The 14,447-nt window shown below is 45.3% G+C and overlaps 1 protein-coding gene across 2 annotated transcripts in view; it reads right to left on the bottom strand.

The window, feature by feature from the left end:
- Positions 1–1,381: 1,381 nt before the first annotated feature.
- The window catches only part of LOC140069329 (Fc receptor-like protein 5), an 84,589-nt gene continuing 71,523 nt past the window's right edge, over positions 1,382–14,447 (bottom strand). For both annotated transcript variants that reach the window (XM_072114890.1, XM_072114891.1), the window contains 4 exons: positions 7,153–7,434; positions 6,262–6,543; positions 3,618–3,899; positions 1,382–1,986 (listed from right to left, as the gene is read on the bottom strand). In XM_072114890.1, the coding sequence (XP_071970991.1) occupies positions 1,847–1,986; positions 3,618–3,899; positions 6,262–6,543; positions 7,153–7,434 (986 nt within the window). In that variant the 3' untranslated portion in view covers positions 1,382–1,846. The remainder of the gene's footprint in view (positions 1,987–3,617; positions 3,900–6,261; positions 6,544–7,152; positions 7,435–14,447) is intronic.

Below are 14,447 nucleotides of genomic sequence, written 5' to 3'. Positions count from 1 at the left end.
CAGCTATGATCACCTATTTGCAGACCATTTGGGGTTGAAAATTCTGTCCGGGTCAAGGTTCAGGTAGAAAAAGTTTATACTTTTGTTATGCCTTGTGTATATTATCAGTCTAGCTAAGAACACAGCAAGAGTGGAAGACTCGAGAGGAAGTAGAAAGCTCATGTAAATAGGTCTACGGGGCACAATACAACCCAACCAATTCCCAAAGTGAAAAACAGCATCAAATCTTTCGTACTTGCCTATATTAAAAAGCTTGTACAATAGATGACACAGGGTGTCATGGGAACTATGTGCAGCTTTGTACTGACACATGGTGGAGGCAGAAAAAAATTAGACTATGCCCACTTTTTTTGCTGCTGAGGGATATTTATGACAAATAGATTCATAACATAAACATGCCATAACCTTCAAACTAAAAAACTATAATATAAGATAATATGGTATCCGTTGACAAAGCTCACTGCCAAATGTACATCAGGGTGCTTGCGTGGTGGCGTCTTGATCCAGGATCGCATGCAAACATTGGTTTATTATATTGATATACTACTTACCTTACATTTTATTCAGCCTGTAGGCTTTGGTATGTGACCTAGGAATAGACAGTTACCTAATATACAGTGCTATGCGATTTTTACATATAGATATAGTGGGGGAGATTTATCAGTAGTGTCTGAAGTAAAATAGTTCTGGTTTTCTATGTCAACCAATCAGAGCTCAGCTTTCATTTTCCCACAGCTGTCTATAAATTTGATTTCCATGGGTAACTAGAACAGTTGTACCTGTGTACGATGACCACCACATGGTTTTAAGTCAAGATAACAAAGTCGTTTTACATTTTGTATTAATAAAGATGTTGCAATATTGCTAAAGAATACAATGTTGAATTTGTGTCTTATTACATTGGTATAAGCTACTTAGACTCTGCCCACTTCTCTGCTGCTGAGGAAGATTTCCAACACTTAGCTTCAGAACTTAAAAATTGACGTAACTCTCAAAATAAAAATACATATATGGCATTTATTTTTGTTTTTTTAAGGAGGTATCACTTATGAGGACAGTTGGTAAAAATCATTATGACACATTTTTCATTAAAAAAAAAAAAATTCTCCTTTAGGAATTTATTGTAAGTTTGGCACTTTGACAATCCTAGGTAATGTGATGTACCACTAGTGTATTCTCGTTGTGCCTTCATTGTGGACCATCAAGAAGATGAAGCAGAATCAGATACTTCTTCAAGTCCATCTACACTAATCATAGACACTCATAGGGAATATAAAGTGCAAGCGTGGATGCAACCCGGTCAGACACCCCTCTGTAATAGAAGATGAGGTGTGGTGGTATATTAGGGAATTTTTACCAAATAAGGAGATTCCAGAGGAAACTATAACAAACATGTACTAATAGAATATTACTTCCTCTGTGCTGCACATTTAGATCAAAACACAAAAATATTATTAATTAAATGCAATTCTCTAATAAATCGAAAAAAAACAAAAATAAAAGCCAATCTCAAAAACTGGGGGTCACACATAGAAATAGATGGGATATAAAATATATATTCTCTAACAATCTTACAATGGAACCCAATAATGTACCTGGAGTCCAGACGGTGGGATATTTTTCTTTAATATGTTATTATTTAATATATACTTTGTTTTATTCTATGTAATAGATCTTCTTAATATTATTTGGTTATAAGATAAGAATATACAGCACAGCAGTAACATACAATATAATATATGTATATAACAGCAGGCAGTAGCTCCAGGTATGTAATCTGCAGAATATCTTCCGCTGTAGGTAGATGGATGGGCGACATTGCTGGGTCTTGTCACCCAATTGTCCATTATGTTGTAGATGGAGCAGCTGCTTCTTCCATGGACTTCACCCATTTTATATGATAGAAGAGAAATAGCGCAGCAGTTATTATTACACATCCGGATAGTATCAGACGGATAATATTCAGCCGGGTGTATCCCATATTATCTATAAGAACATAAAATTATGGTGATTGAGTTTATTTTTGTAAAAAGGGATCTCAGAAAATATATATTACTGTATTATAGAGGAAACGACCAGAGGATGCCCTAATAGATTATACGGATAAACTACAGATTTTTCTGGTCACATAAGAGATTTTTCATGAAATTATAAAGTTTGTTTTCTTTATTTTTAAGGGGTTTCAGGGAACATGGCATCTCCTTCCACTACATTGTTGATTGCTGTAATATTTGGAGGTAATAATAGCTATGAAAATCCATATATAGTAAAATCATTCATTTACTTTGTTTCAGGCTCCAGGTGTAGTGGACCCACTGGACCACCTCGGACGATGACACAAGCCGACACCTGGGACCGGAATCTAAGTGGTAAAAGGTTTTCACCAGACCCCGCCGCAAAGCGGGTTGGACTTGCGGTGGCGTGGTACCACCAGGTCGTTCCACAGGCGCAACTCTCTCCGTGGTGCCGGCAGCCAAGGCGAGGTACACATACGTTAGGCAGAAACATAGTCAGGGACAGGCAGGAGGTCAGGACGGGCAGCAGGGAATCATAGTCGGGGACGCAGCAACAAGTGATGGCAGGTGGAACGGGATCAGAGTCCAATACTGGACCAGGGTCACAACAGGAAATCACACTAAGAACGCAGAGCATCAGGGAACAAACTTTTTCAACGGCACTAGGCACGAAGATCCATCAGGTTGTGCAGGGAGAGGCTGGTTTAAATGGAATTCTGGGAAATAGCCAGCGCCAATTAAAGGCGAGATGGCCCTTTAAATCTTCTGATTTCTGTCTCTCATCTGTCGGCCGGGCTTGCGTCCCGGCACCTAGGGCGCGCGCACAACCGACAGACGAGAGACAGGAACGGGGATAGGTTAGAAGCGCGGGTGCTGCGTTCACTGGTGGAGAGGGGCACAGGTGAGCCCACGAACTGCGGCATGGGTCGTTGGAGAACCCGTGACACTTTGATTTTAATCCCTCTCCTACAGTATGAAATATAGTTATGTGATATACAGGTATGTGATGCTGTCGGTTCGAGTGTATGGAGAGGGTTAAGAGAATATAATTCAGCAGAAGCGCTCATGGCCATGATTGGAGCAACTCTTAACCCATTAGACCTGACACCATTGGCCAGTAGGGATCATTTCCATAACAGCTTAAGCCTAACACAAAAAAATGTAATGAAATTCAGATCAACCCCAAAAATAAAGCTATAAAACAATTAGATATATATTATGTATCCCCAAAAATGCCCAATCTATTAAAATATTGTTTCAGATATTTCATATAGTCCTCTGATTAAATGACCCAGTTCCAATCACTGAATTAAAAAAAGATTTGGTTGTAAAACTAGGGTTTTGACTTGTTTAAAGCTATTAACATAGAAAAGTTGTATAGAACTTGGTGTCCAGCTCTCCAGGACTAAGCACAGAATATCAAATGGTTCCACGAGGAAGGACAATTCACCTGACAAATAAAAAAGTCTTCTCAGGGCTCTGTACTATGTCAATTTTAAAAATGTTAGGTTTTTGAAAGGGAGAAAGAAAAAGTTACTTTCTAGGTGTTGAAAGAAGTTCTTATACATTTTGTATGATGTATTAACCATCGTCCATCCTCACCTTGTATCTGGATGAGTCGCTCTGCACTTTCCTTCCTTACTCTCTTATCTGTAGTTTCCACCGCACATGAATAATTCCCAGAATCCTCCAGCTGAACATTGTAGACTTCATAGATATCACTGACCCCAAATCCCTGAACCATTCGACCTTCTCTGTAGAAAGTAAAGTGCAGTCGTGTCTTCTGTCTGGGAGGAGAGAGACGCGTCTCACATGTCAGGGTCACGTTATCGTTCCTAAACACTGGATGTGGGGTCACTGATATTGTGGGAGCAGTGAAAAACTCTAGAATTGGATAAAAGTGATAACAATATGTAAGTAGAAAGATTTTGGCAGCAACATTGTGATAACCGAGTCATTAGTAACATATTAGGGGGAATTTCTTAATGTATTGACACCTCCGGCAGTGTAGACGTGACAACAATAGTCGTTGGCTGCGCCACAATAATCACCATGATGATGAATTCTGTCGCAGTTTAGGACGGTTGAGTTCGAATTTTAGACATTCTTTTAGCCCTGCTAACTTTTTGGCCTCTGAGACTTATTCATCTCGGCCACACCCCCTTTCCCGATGCTAAGTAACTTTCCAGAGGGTTTGCACCTATTTCCAAGACCCGGCCCCCTTTTTCAGACAAGTTGGAAAAGTGGCAAAATAAAATCCTTGATATGTATCAAAAGTGCATCAATAAATTCCCTCCATTCACGGCCGACAGACGAGAGACAGGAATGGGGATCGGTTAGAAGCGCGGGTGCTGCGTTCACTGGTAGAGAGTGGCACGGGGGAGCCCACGAACTGCGGCATGGGTCGTTGGAGAACCCGTGACACTTTGATTTTAATCCCTCTCCTACAGTATGAAATATAGTTATGTGATATACAGGTATGTGATGCTGTCGGTTCGAGTGTATGGAGAGGGTTAAGAGAATATAATTCAGCAGAAGCGCTCATGGCCATGATTGGAGCAACTCTTAACCCATTAGACCTGACACCATTGGCCAGTAGGGATCATTTCCATAACAGCTTAAGCCTAACACAAAAAAATGTAATGAAATTCAGATCAACCCCAAAAATAAAGCTATAAAACAATTAGATATATATTATGTATCCCCAAAAATGCCCAATCTATTAAAATATTGTTTAAGATATTTCATATAGTCCTGTGATTAAATGATCCAGTTCCATTCACTGAATTAAAAAAAGATTCGGTTGTAAAAATATGGTTTTGACTAGAGATGAGCGAGTATACTCGTCCGAGCTTGATGCTCGTTCGAGTATTAAGGTACTCGAAACGGCTCGTTGCTCGGACGAGTATTTCCCCTGCTCGAGATCGAGCATTTAATTAAAAAAACACAGTGAAGAACAATGAAGAATAGAATAAAAACAGTGAACACAGTGAACACAGGATAATTTAAGTGAAAAAGACAGTGAAGAACACAGTGAAGAATAGATTACAGATGTTCGGCACATCTGCTTACTTGTCGGAAGATACGCGCGGAACGGCAGCAGGGAGACATCAAGCAGCAGGGAGACATCAAGCAGCAGGGAGACATCGGGCAGCAGGGAGACATCGGGCAGCACGGGGGAGACATCGGGCAGCACGGGGGAGACATCGGGCAGCACGGGGGAGACATCGGGCAGCACGGGGGAGACATCGGGCAGCACGGGGGAGACATCGGGCAGCACGGGGGAGACATCGGGCAGCACGGGGGAGACATCGGGCAGCACGGGGGAGACATCGGGCAGTGGGGAGACATCGGGCAGCACGGGGGAGACATCGGGCAGTGGGGAGACATCGGGCAGCACGGGGCAAACATCGGGCAGCACGGGGGAGACATCGGGCAGCACGGGGGAGACATCGGGCAGCACGGGGGAGTCATCGGGCAGCACGGGGGAGACATCGGGCAGCACGGGGGAGACATCGGGCAGCACGGGGAGACATCGGGCAGCACGGGGAGACTGCAGTGGAAGAAGAGGAGCGGATCCCGGCACAGCGTATCACCCCGACAAGTAAGCAGATGTGCCGAACATCTGTAATCTATTCTTCACTGTGTTTTTCACTGCGTTTTTCACTTAAATGATCCTGTGTTCACTGTTTTTATTCTATTCTTCACTGTTCTTCACATCTGCTAACTTGTCGGGAGATAATATACGCGCGGAACAGTGAAGAATAGATTGCAGATGTTTCCATACATCTGATCACTTATCAGAAGACATTCTTTTTCAATTAAATAACACATTTTATTCATGAACCATGGTCCCTTTGAAAAATGCTCGGGTCTCCCATTGACTTCAATGGGGCTCGTTACTCGAGACGAGCACTCGAGCATCTGGAAAAGTTCGTCTCGAATAACGAGCACCCGAGCATTTTAGTGCTCGCTCATCTCTAGTTTTGACTTGTTTAAAGGTATTAACATAGAAAAGTTGTATAGAACTTGGTGTCCAGCTCTCCAGGACTAAGCACAGAATATCAAATGGTTCCACGAGGAAGGACAATTCACCTGACAAATAAAAAGTCTTCTCAGGGCTCTGTACTATGTCAATTTTAAAAATGTTGGATTTTTGAAAGGGAGAAAGAAAAAGTTACTTTCTAGGTGTTAAAAGAAGTTCTTATACATTTTGTATAATGTATTAACCATTGTCCATCCTCACCTTGTATCTGGATGAGTCGCTCTGCACTTTCCTTCCTTACTCTCTTATCTGTAGTTTCCACGTGACATGAATATTTCCCAGAATCCTCCAGCTGAACATTGTAGACTTCATAGATATCACTGACCCCAAATCCCTGAACCATCTGTCCTTCTCTGTAGAAAGTAAAGTGCAGCCGTGTCTTCTGTCTGGGAGGAGGGAGACGCATCTCACATCTCAGGGTCACGTTATCATTCCTAAATACTGGATGTGGGGTCACTGATATTGTGGGAGCCGTGAAAAGCTCTAGAATTGGATAAAAGTGATAACAATATGTAAGTAGAAAGATTTTGGCAGCAACATTGTGATAACCAAGTCATTAGTAACATATTAGGGGGAATTTCTTAATGTGTTGACACCTCCGGCAGTGTAGACGTGACAACAATAGTCGTTGGCTGTGCCACAATAATCGCCGTGATGATGAATTCTGTCGCAGTTTAGGACGGTTGAGTTCGAATTTTAGACATTCTTTTAGCCCTGCTAACTTTTTGGCCTCTGAGACCACACCCCCTTTCTTGATGCTAAGTAACTTTCCAGAGGGTTTGCACCTATTCCCAAGACCCGGCCCCTTTTTCAGACAAGTTGGAAAAGTGGCAAAATAAAAGCCTTGATATCTATCAAAAGTGCATCAATAAATTCCCTCCTTTCACAGCGTGAGAACATTGGGGTTCATTTACTAAGGGTCCGAATCGCGCACTTTTGTCGGATTTCCCGTTGACTTCCGATTTAACCTAAGTTGCCCCAGAATTTTGGCGCACGCAATCGGATTGTGGCGCATTGGTGCCGACAGAAATGGGGGGGCGTGGCCGTCGGAAAACCAGATGGATTCGGAAAAAAAACATTGTCCATCCTCACCTTGTATCTGGATGAGTCGCTCTGCACTTTTCTTCCTTACTCTTCTATCTGTAGTTTCCACGTGACATGAATATTTCCCAGAATCCTCCAGCTGAACATTGTAGACTTCATAGATATCACTGACACCAAATCCCTGAACCATCCGTCCTTCTCTGTAGAAAGTAAAGTGCAGCCGTGTCTTCTGTCTGGGAGGAGGGAGACGCGTCTCACATCTCAGGGTCACGTTATCATTCCTAAACACTGGATGTGGGGTCACTGATATTGTGGGAGCCGTGAAAAGCTCTAGAATTGGATAAAAGTGATAACAATATGTAAGTAGAAAGATTTTGGCAGCAACATTGTGATAACCGAGTCATTAGTAACATATTAGGGGGAATTTCTTAATGTGTTGACACCTCCGGCAGTGTAGACGTGACAACAATAGTAGTTGGCTGAGCGACAATAATCGCCGTGATGATGAATTCTGTCGCAGTTTAGGACGGTTGAGTTCGAATTTTAGACATTCTTTTAGCCCTGCTAACTTTTTGGCCTCTGAGACTTATTCATCTCGGCCAAACCTCCTTTCTCGATGCTAAGTAACTTTCCAAAGGGTTTGCACCTATTCCCAAGACCAGGCCCCTTTTTCAGACAAAAATGTGGCAAAATAAAAGCCTTGATATGTATCAAAAGTGCATCAATAAATTCCCTCCTTTCACAGCCTGAGAACATTGGGGTTCATTTACTAAGGGTCCAAATCGCGCACTTTTGTCGGGTTTCCCGTTGATTTCCGATTTAACCTGAGTTGCCCCAGGATTTTGGCGCACGCAATCGGATTGTGGCGCATCGGTGCCGACAGAAAAGGGGGGGGGGCATGGCCGTCGGAAAACCTGATGGATTCGGAAAAAAAACGGAATTTTTAAAAAAAAATTTGTCACAAGAATAGCACTCACATACACTGGGACGAAGAAGGTGAACTCTGGCGGACCTCGGCGCAGCAGTGACACCTAGTGGATATTGGGCGCACGACCTTAGTGAATCCCGGCAAGCTCCGAATCAACGTCGGACAATGCACCGCGGGATCGCGACTGGACCGGGTAAGTAAATCTGCCCCACAGAGTAGACTGGGTGGGAATCCATCCATCAGTTCTACCAATTGGTTTGGAAGAACTGATGGAGAATTTCATCAATAAAAATTCAGAGAATTGTCTTGAAGCAAGATGTAGACCTGTTCCCCCTAATTTAAACTTCAGTCTCAGTAGACGACTGAAATAATTCAAGCTGATGACAGCACTAGAAAGGTGTGTGTGTGGCACAGGGACACAAGTACATACCCTGTTTCCCCTAAAATAAGACATCCCCCGAAAATAAGACCTAGTACAATTTTGTTCAGGCTTAGAAATATAAGGCCTCCCCTGAAAATAAGACCCAGCGGCCGCCATTGCAGCAGCTCCTCCCACCCCCACACCGTACATTAGTATTAGTAAATATTTTAGATGCTGCACAAGGTTGTGACATGGGAAAGAATTCATGGTATAAAATCACTGACTGTTGTGCTGCAAATGTGTTACCAGCAACTACCAGGATAAGAAGGGTCATTTATGGAAAGTTCTTTTACTAAACATGAGAGACTGGGGGCAATGATTCTAATAGAAATGGAGTCACAAGAAATACAGCATGAGTTTGGAGAGTTATAGGAATGTTAGAGAAGTTGATTTTTTGTTCAATGATAAATGTAAATTCTTGTTAATGGAAAAATAAGAATCCCCTGAAAATAAGACCTAGTGCCTCATTAGGAGCAAAAATTAATATAAGACACTGTCTTATTTTTGGGGAAACAGTGTAGTCACTTGCATAAAATGTTGGCATTTAGATGGGTAAAAGTTTATTATTTTTTATGAGATGATGTTGAAAATACGGAATTTCCCTGGTAACATTTAAGCCGCACTGATTGATGATGAAAGGAGCCACGTATTATAGAATAATGGGGAACAAAATTAATCTCCAATGGGAACTGTTTGAGGACTACATTGGGCTCTAGCTAAAGTCTAAAGACTAACCACTTATTTAACTTCCCAAAAGGTTTTTTCCTGTCTTAACTATTTATGACTATTTATAGCCATGAGATTACTGCATTTGAATAATGATCTGAAAAAAGCAAACCCCCATTTGCCAATATTAACTGATAAATACAAAATTAAAATTTTACAACATAGAAAGTGGTCCACAATTAATTTTTAACAGTTTAATTTATTTAAGTGTTATGGAAAACATTATGTTTGTTGACAAACTGGGAGAGAACTAAACCCAAAGTGTGTAAAGAAGTCAGTGAAAGGTGGTACAGGAAGTGTCATGGTTTGGTGAACGTTATTGGAAGTGGAAGCAAGAATTCGACCTCTCAAAAAGCTACAGGGCAGGGTGAATGCAAGTATGTGTGAGAACCTTCTTCAACAACATATGGCTCCTTCGTTGAGTTCATCACTCACACAGAAATTTTCATGCAGGACAATACCCCCTGTCACACAGAAAAAAGGGTAAAACAGTTCCTTGAAACAGAAAACATAGAAACAATAAAATGGCCAGAGCACAGAGTCCTGATCTAAATCCTTTTACAGAAATGTGGACGAGACTGGCCGCCTGTGATGGTCCAGGTCTGTAAATAAATGATTCTGGATTTACCTTCTACAGATACAGAAGCTTCATCTTCATATGAAAAATCATAGACTTCTTTCCTACATCTATAAGTCCCGGCAGTCGTCCTGGTTACATTTTTGATATTATATTCTGCATCTCCCCAGTCTCTAATGACTTCATTATCTTTATAGAATATTGTCCGTCCTCCGGGGAATCCAGGATAGTGGTGACATCTTATATTTATGTCATCTCCTTCATAGACATGTAGAGGGGTCTGCAGGATGACCCAACCTGTAATACACAATGATATAGGAGGAGGAGACATATGTGACCTCTTATCAGTCTGTGTGTGATACAACTTGTTACTCTTTTCTTTTGACAGTGTTCCAGGATTGCAAAATGTCTGTGGAGAAAATCGCACACATCTGAAGACTTTCTGCTCTTCAACTTTATGGTAAAAACCTATAACGCTGCCCTTCACCTCGCTAAACATGTTTATTTTACTAATCTAATATCCTCTCTCCCTAACAACCCCAAAAGACTCTTCACTTCTTACTAATACCAAAGCTGCAGCCACTTGTCACAGATCTTGGGACTGAATATCTGGCCACCTACTTTAAAGATAAAATTGATTGCATTCAACATGAAATTATCTCTCAATTTACTCCCCCTACTATTCCCCTTCCCTCTAGATTGAGACAGTCACAAAGGAAGAAGTGTCCAGGCTCCTTTCCCCTGCTCGCCCCACTATCTGCACCAAGCACATCTGATACAGTCTCTCTCCCCAGCAGTCACTTCTCACCGCACTAAAATCTTCAACCTCTCTCTCTCTCTTCCGGTGTTATACACTCTTCTTTCAAGCATGCTGTTGTTACCTCTTTACTGAAGAAACCTTCACTGGACCCATCCAATGCTACTAACTATAGACCAGTCTCTAATCTCCCTTTCATCTCCAAACTCCTGTAATGCCTGAAATATTCTCAACTAACCCGATATCTCTCAAATAACTCCCTCCTTGACCTCCTAGATTTCCCAGATTCCCCTGAAGCTGCTCTTACTAAAGTCTTAACAAGCCCCAAAGCAAATAGCGAAGGGGCTGAGGACAGTAGGGGGTGGTTTCAAGCCTTCTGGTAGGCTGGTGGGGCTTGCCCCTTTACTCCTCCCGTGTGAGGTCACAGGAGGTGGCGTTTGGGGGCGGGTAAGGACCCGCCCGGTGGTTTTATAAAGTCCGAGAGCACGTGGGGGGGCCTCTTTCCTTCTGCCCCCTGGTCCGAAGAGGCGAGAAGTCAGAGACCCCTCTGCAAATACTCAGCATGGCTTCCCTAGAAGAACAAGTAAGCCAGCAAGGGGCCAAGCAGGGTTCAGCCTGGCTGGATACCCTCCTGCAGCGCCCTGCTGCGGGGTCGGTTCAAGAAGCGGACGTCCCTGAAGAGGACACCCATCTCCTAGGACTGAATCCTCCTGCAGTGGCTTCCACCCTGGAGGGTACAGCCATCACCCCCTGCCCGGTGGGCCGCCACCCTGTCACCACCACCCACCCAGTGCTCCTCACCTCCTCCACGTGCTAGCAGCGTCTCCAGTGCAGTGCCTGAGGAGCAGCTGGCAGAAGATAGAGGAAGGCCCATCCGGAAGATCAGGCCTCCCGTCCGTTTGAGCCCTGGATCGCCTGCACCAACCAGGTAGCGCGGCCCGGGCCAAAAAAAGATGGCGTCGCCCAGACCACGTGGGACCCATGCTGCAGCCAGTGCAGCGGATCGTCGGGGGACGGATCGGAAGGAGGCCTCAAAGTGTAAGTGTTTGCCTCCTGTGCGCTCCCCCACCTGGCATCCAAGCGCTGCGCCCCGCACCCCCTTGCGTTCACCCAGCAGGCCGCGTCCCCTTGCCTGTCACCGTCTCCACTCTCCACCGCTTCTGCGAAGCACCCAGCCGGTGCCAGCGCTGCGGACTGGGCCTCCCTGCGCTCCCCAAGCAGGCCGCGATCCCCTGACAGCCAGCCCGCACCTCCCCCGAGCACCCCCCGCCCGCCTCTCCCCCGATCACCCCCCCGCCCGCCTCTCTCCGCCCCCCCCCTCTCACCACCGCTCACCTCCACTCTGGCATGTCCCCCAGCCGATGCCCGCTTCCAGCTCCGCGGCCGTGCCTCCCAGCGCCACCTGCCACAAGCCCGCACCCCCCCACGCTCACTCTCCCTCTCCCCCCCGCGCTCACCTCTTCTCCGGCGTGGTTTTCAACCGGGAGCAGCATCCAGCGCTGTGGCCCGGCCCACCCGGCAGCCAGCAGGGGACACAAGGCCTTCCTCTCCGCGGCGATCTCCTCATGGTTCTCCCTCATCCCACCGTGCGGTGCCTCCGCATCCCACCGGCAGCCCCAGGCTCTCCTCCTCTCAACGACACCTACCTCCCCCAGCACTCTCCTCGGCGCGGCAGGCTTCAGGCCTATGCCGCATACAGCCTTGGGCCTGCCTCAGGCCTATTCCCCCACATGTCAGGCAGCCCCAGGCCCTGTTCCAGGCCTCAGGCCTGCTCCCCATGCAGCCCCAGGCCCCATACAAGGCCTCAGGCCTGCTCTTCACCCAGCCCCAGACCCCATACCAGGCCTCAGGGCTGCTCCTCACCCAGCCCCAGGCCCTACATCAGGCCTCGGGCCTACTCCCCAGCCAGCCCCGGGCCCTCCCTTTCACATACCCCCCACCAACACAGCCGCCAGCAGCGCTATCACCAGCCTGCGTCCCGGCCCTCTCCCCCCCCCCACCATGCCCCCCGGCCCAGCCAACACCACAGCCCTGGGTCCCTTCTCAGCTCCCTTTCCCTCCTCCCCTCCTATTCCCCTGAGTCCTCTCTGCATACTCTTGATGCGGTAGAGACCTCTATGCCCACGGTGCACCACAGAGACAGGAGCCACAGATCCCCGTCCTACAAGCAGCAACATCACAGCAGAATGGACTCCCAGACATCACGGAGGACGCATCATCACGGAGGACGTCGCAGACACTACAACAGCCCATCGTCACCGGGTTCCAGTGGCCGCGGGGCGGCGCACTCACACGCCCGCACCCGTCACCAAGACTCCCGACAACGGCACAGAGACTTCCCTCACCGCCTGACCAAGCGCTCCAGGCGGACATCAGAGCATCCAACAACTCGCCAGGAATCCGAAAACAGATCCTCAGCTCATCTACAGCCACTGCAGTTCCAGAGGTCATCCCGTCATGGCAGCCAAGACTCTCAAGCTCCACCTCGCAGTTCTGACGTCATCAAGCAACCACCTCAACGCATCACTTCAGCTTCCGAACATCACCAACCGTCTGAACAGGACAAAGCACAGCCTTCTCATCAGGACAAGTCAGCTCCAACAGAGAAGACTTCATCCGGTGAGTTCAGTGGCCTCCCCTCGTGGTCGGCCATTACCTCCTCACACAAGAACACAGAGGTCATCACGTCCATTAGATCACTACTCACACAATTTAGAAGGCAGTCAGGATACACCTGTGGGCTTAGGGAATTTAGCTAACGCAGGACAGGGTAACACATTTAGGGATCGCAGCCCCGGGACTGCCAGTGCCCGGGGCTGCGCGATCCTCCTTCCGGGAGCCGGGTCCGTGCCTTCTGGCAGGACCTGGCTGTAACACATTGAACATTACACAGTGTAATACATCTGTATTACACTGTGTAAGGTGTAGAATATCTTGAACAGGTGGCTTAGTGGTTAGCATTACATCCTTGCAGAGCTGGGGACCTGGGTTCAGGTCCCAGGGTCAACATCTGCCAAGAGTTTGTATGTTCTTTACATATTTGGTATTGTCGCGTCCGTAACAATCAGTACAATAACTTAGAAACATTATTGGACCCGCTTGCTGAACGCCGTAAAAACAAAACCCGAAAAACTCGACAAAATTGTAAATTTTTCATAAAATCTCTTCACAAAAATGTTCAAAAAGTGATCCAAAAAAAAAAAATGATGTGCGCCAAAATGGTATCAATTGAAAGACAACTCAACACGTAAAAAATAAGCCCTAAACTAGCTCTGTCAACCAAAAAATATTAAAGTTACGTCTCCGAAAATTTGGCGATGCGAAAACAAATGAGATTTCCTCTATGTTAGTTTTTTCCAGTAAAATTGTAAATATAAATGAAAACCTATATAAATGAGATTTCACCGTAATCGTAGTGATCTGTACGTTAAAGATAATATAGTATTGTTAGTCTACGGTGTACGACCCCAAAAAAAAAAAAAAAAAAAAAAAGGAACCAAAATTGGCAATTTTCTTTTCACCCATACATTCAAGAGTTAATAAAATCCCATCAATAAGCTAATGACCCACTAACATGAAGCACGGAAGTTATAGCTCAGTTGGTTGAGGCGCTGTGTCATTATTGTTCATGGACACTGCGGGTTCTAGGTTCAAATCCCAGTTAGAATAATTTTTTATTTGTAAAGTGCATCGCATGTCGCAATAAATAAGCCCTTATATGTCCAAATTGCCAAAAAAATAAACAAATAAAAAATAAATAAATGAAAATAAAGATTGTATAGCCAATAAAAAGTGACAATGCACAATCTGCTCTGCATGGCGCAGCTTCCCTTCGATGCCCTGGCGTGTGCCCATAAAGCAGTCACCACCACATATGGGGGATTGTTATACGCGGGAGAGATTGGGTATCAAATTTTGTGGAGCTTTTTGGTAT

Source organism: Engystomops pustulosus, chromosome 7 (genome assembly GCF_040894005.1).
Source record: "Engystomops pustulosus chromosome 7, aEngPut4.maternal, whole genome shotgun sequence".
Taxonomy (NCBI): domain Eukaryota; kingdom Metazoa; phylum Chordata; class Amphibia; order Anura; family Leptodactylidae; genus Engystomops; species Engystomops pustulosus.
The sequence above is the reverse complement of the archived record's forward strand: the minus strand, read 5'-3'. Positions and strand labels throughout refer to the sequence as shown.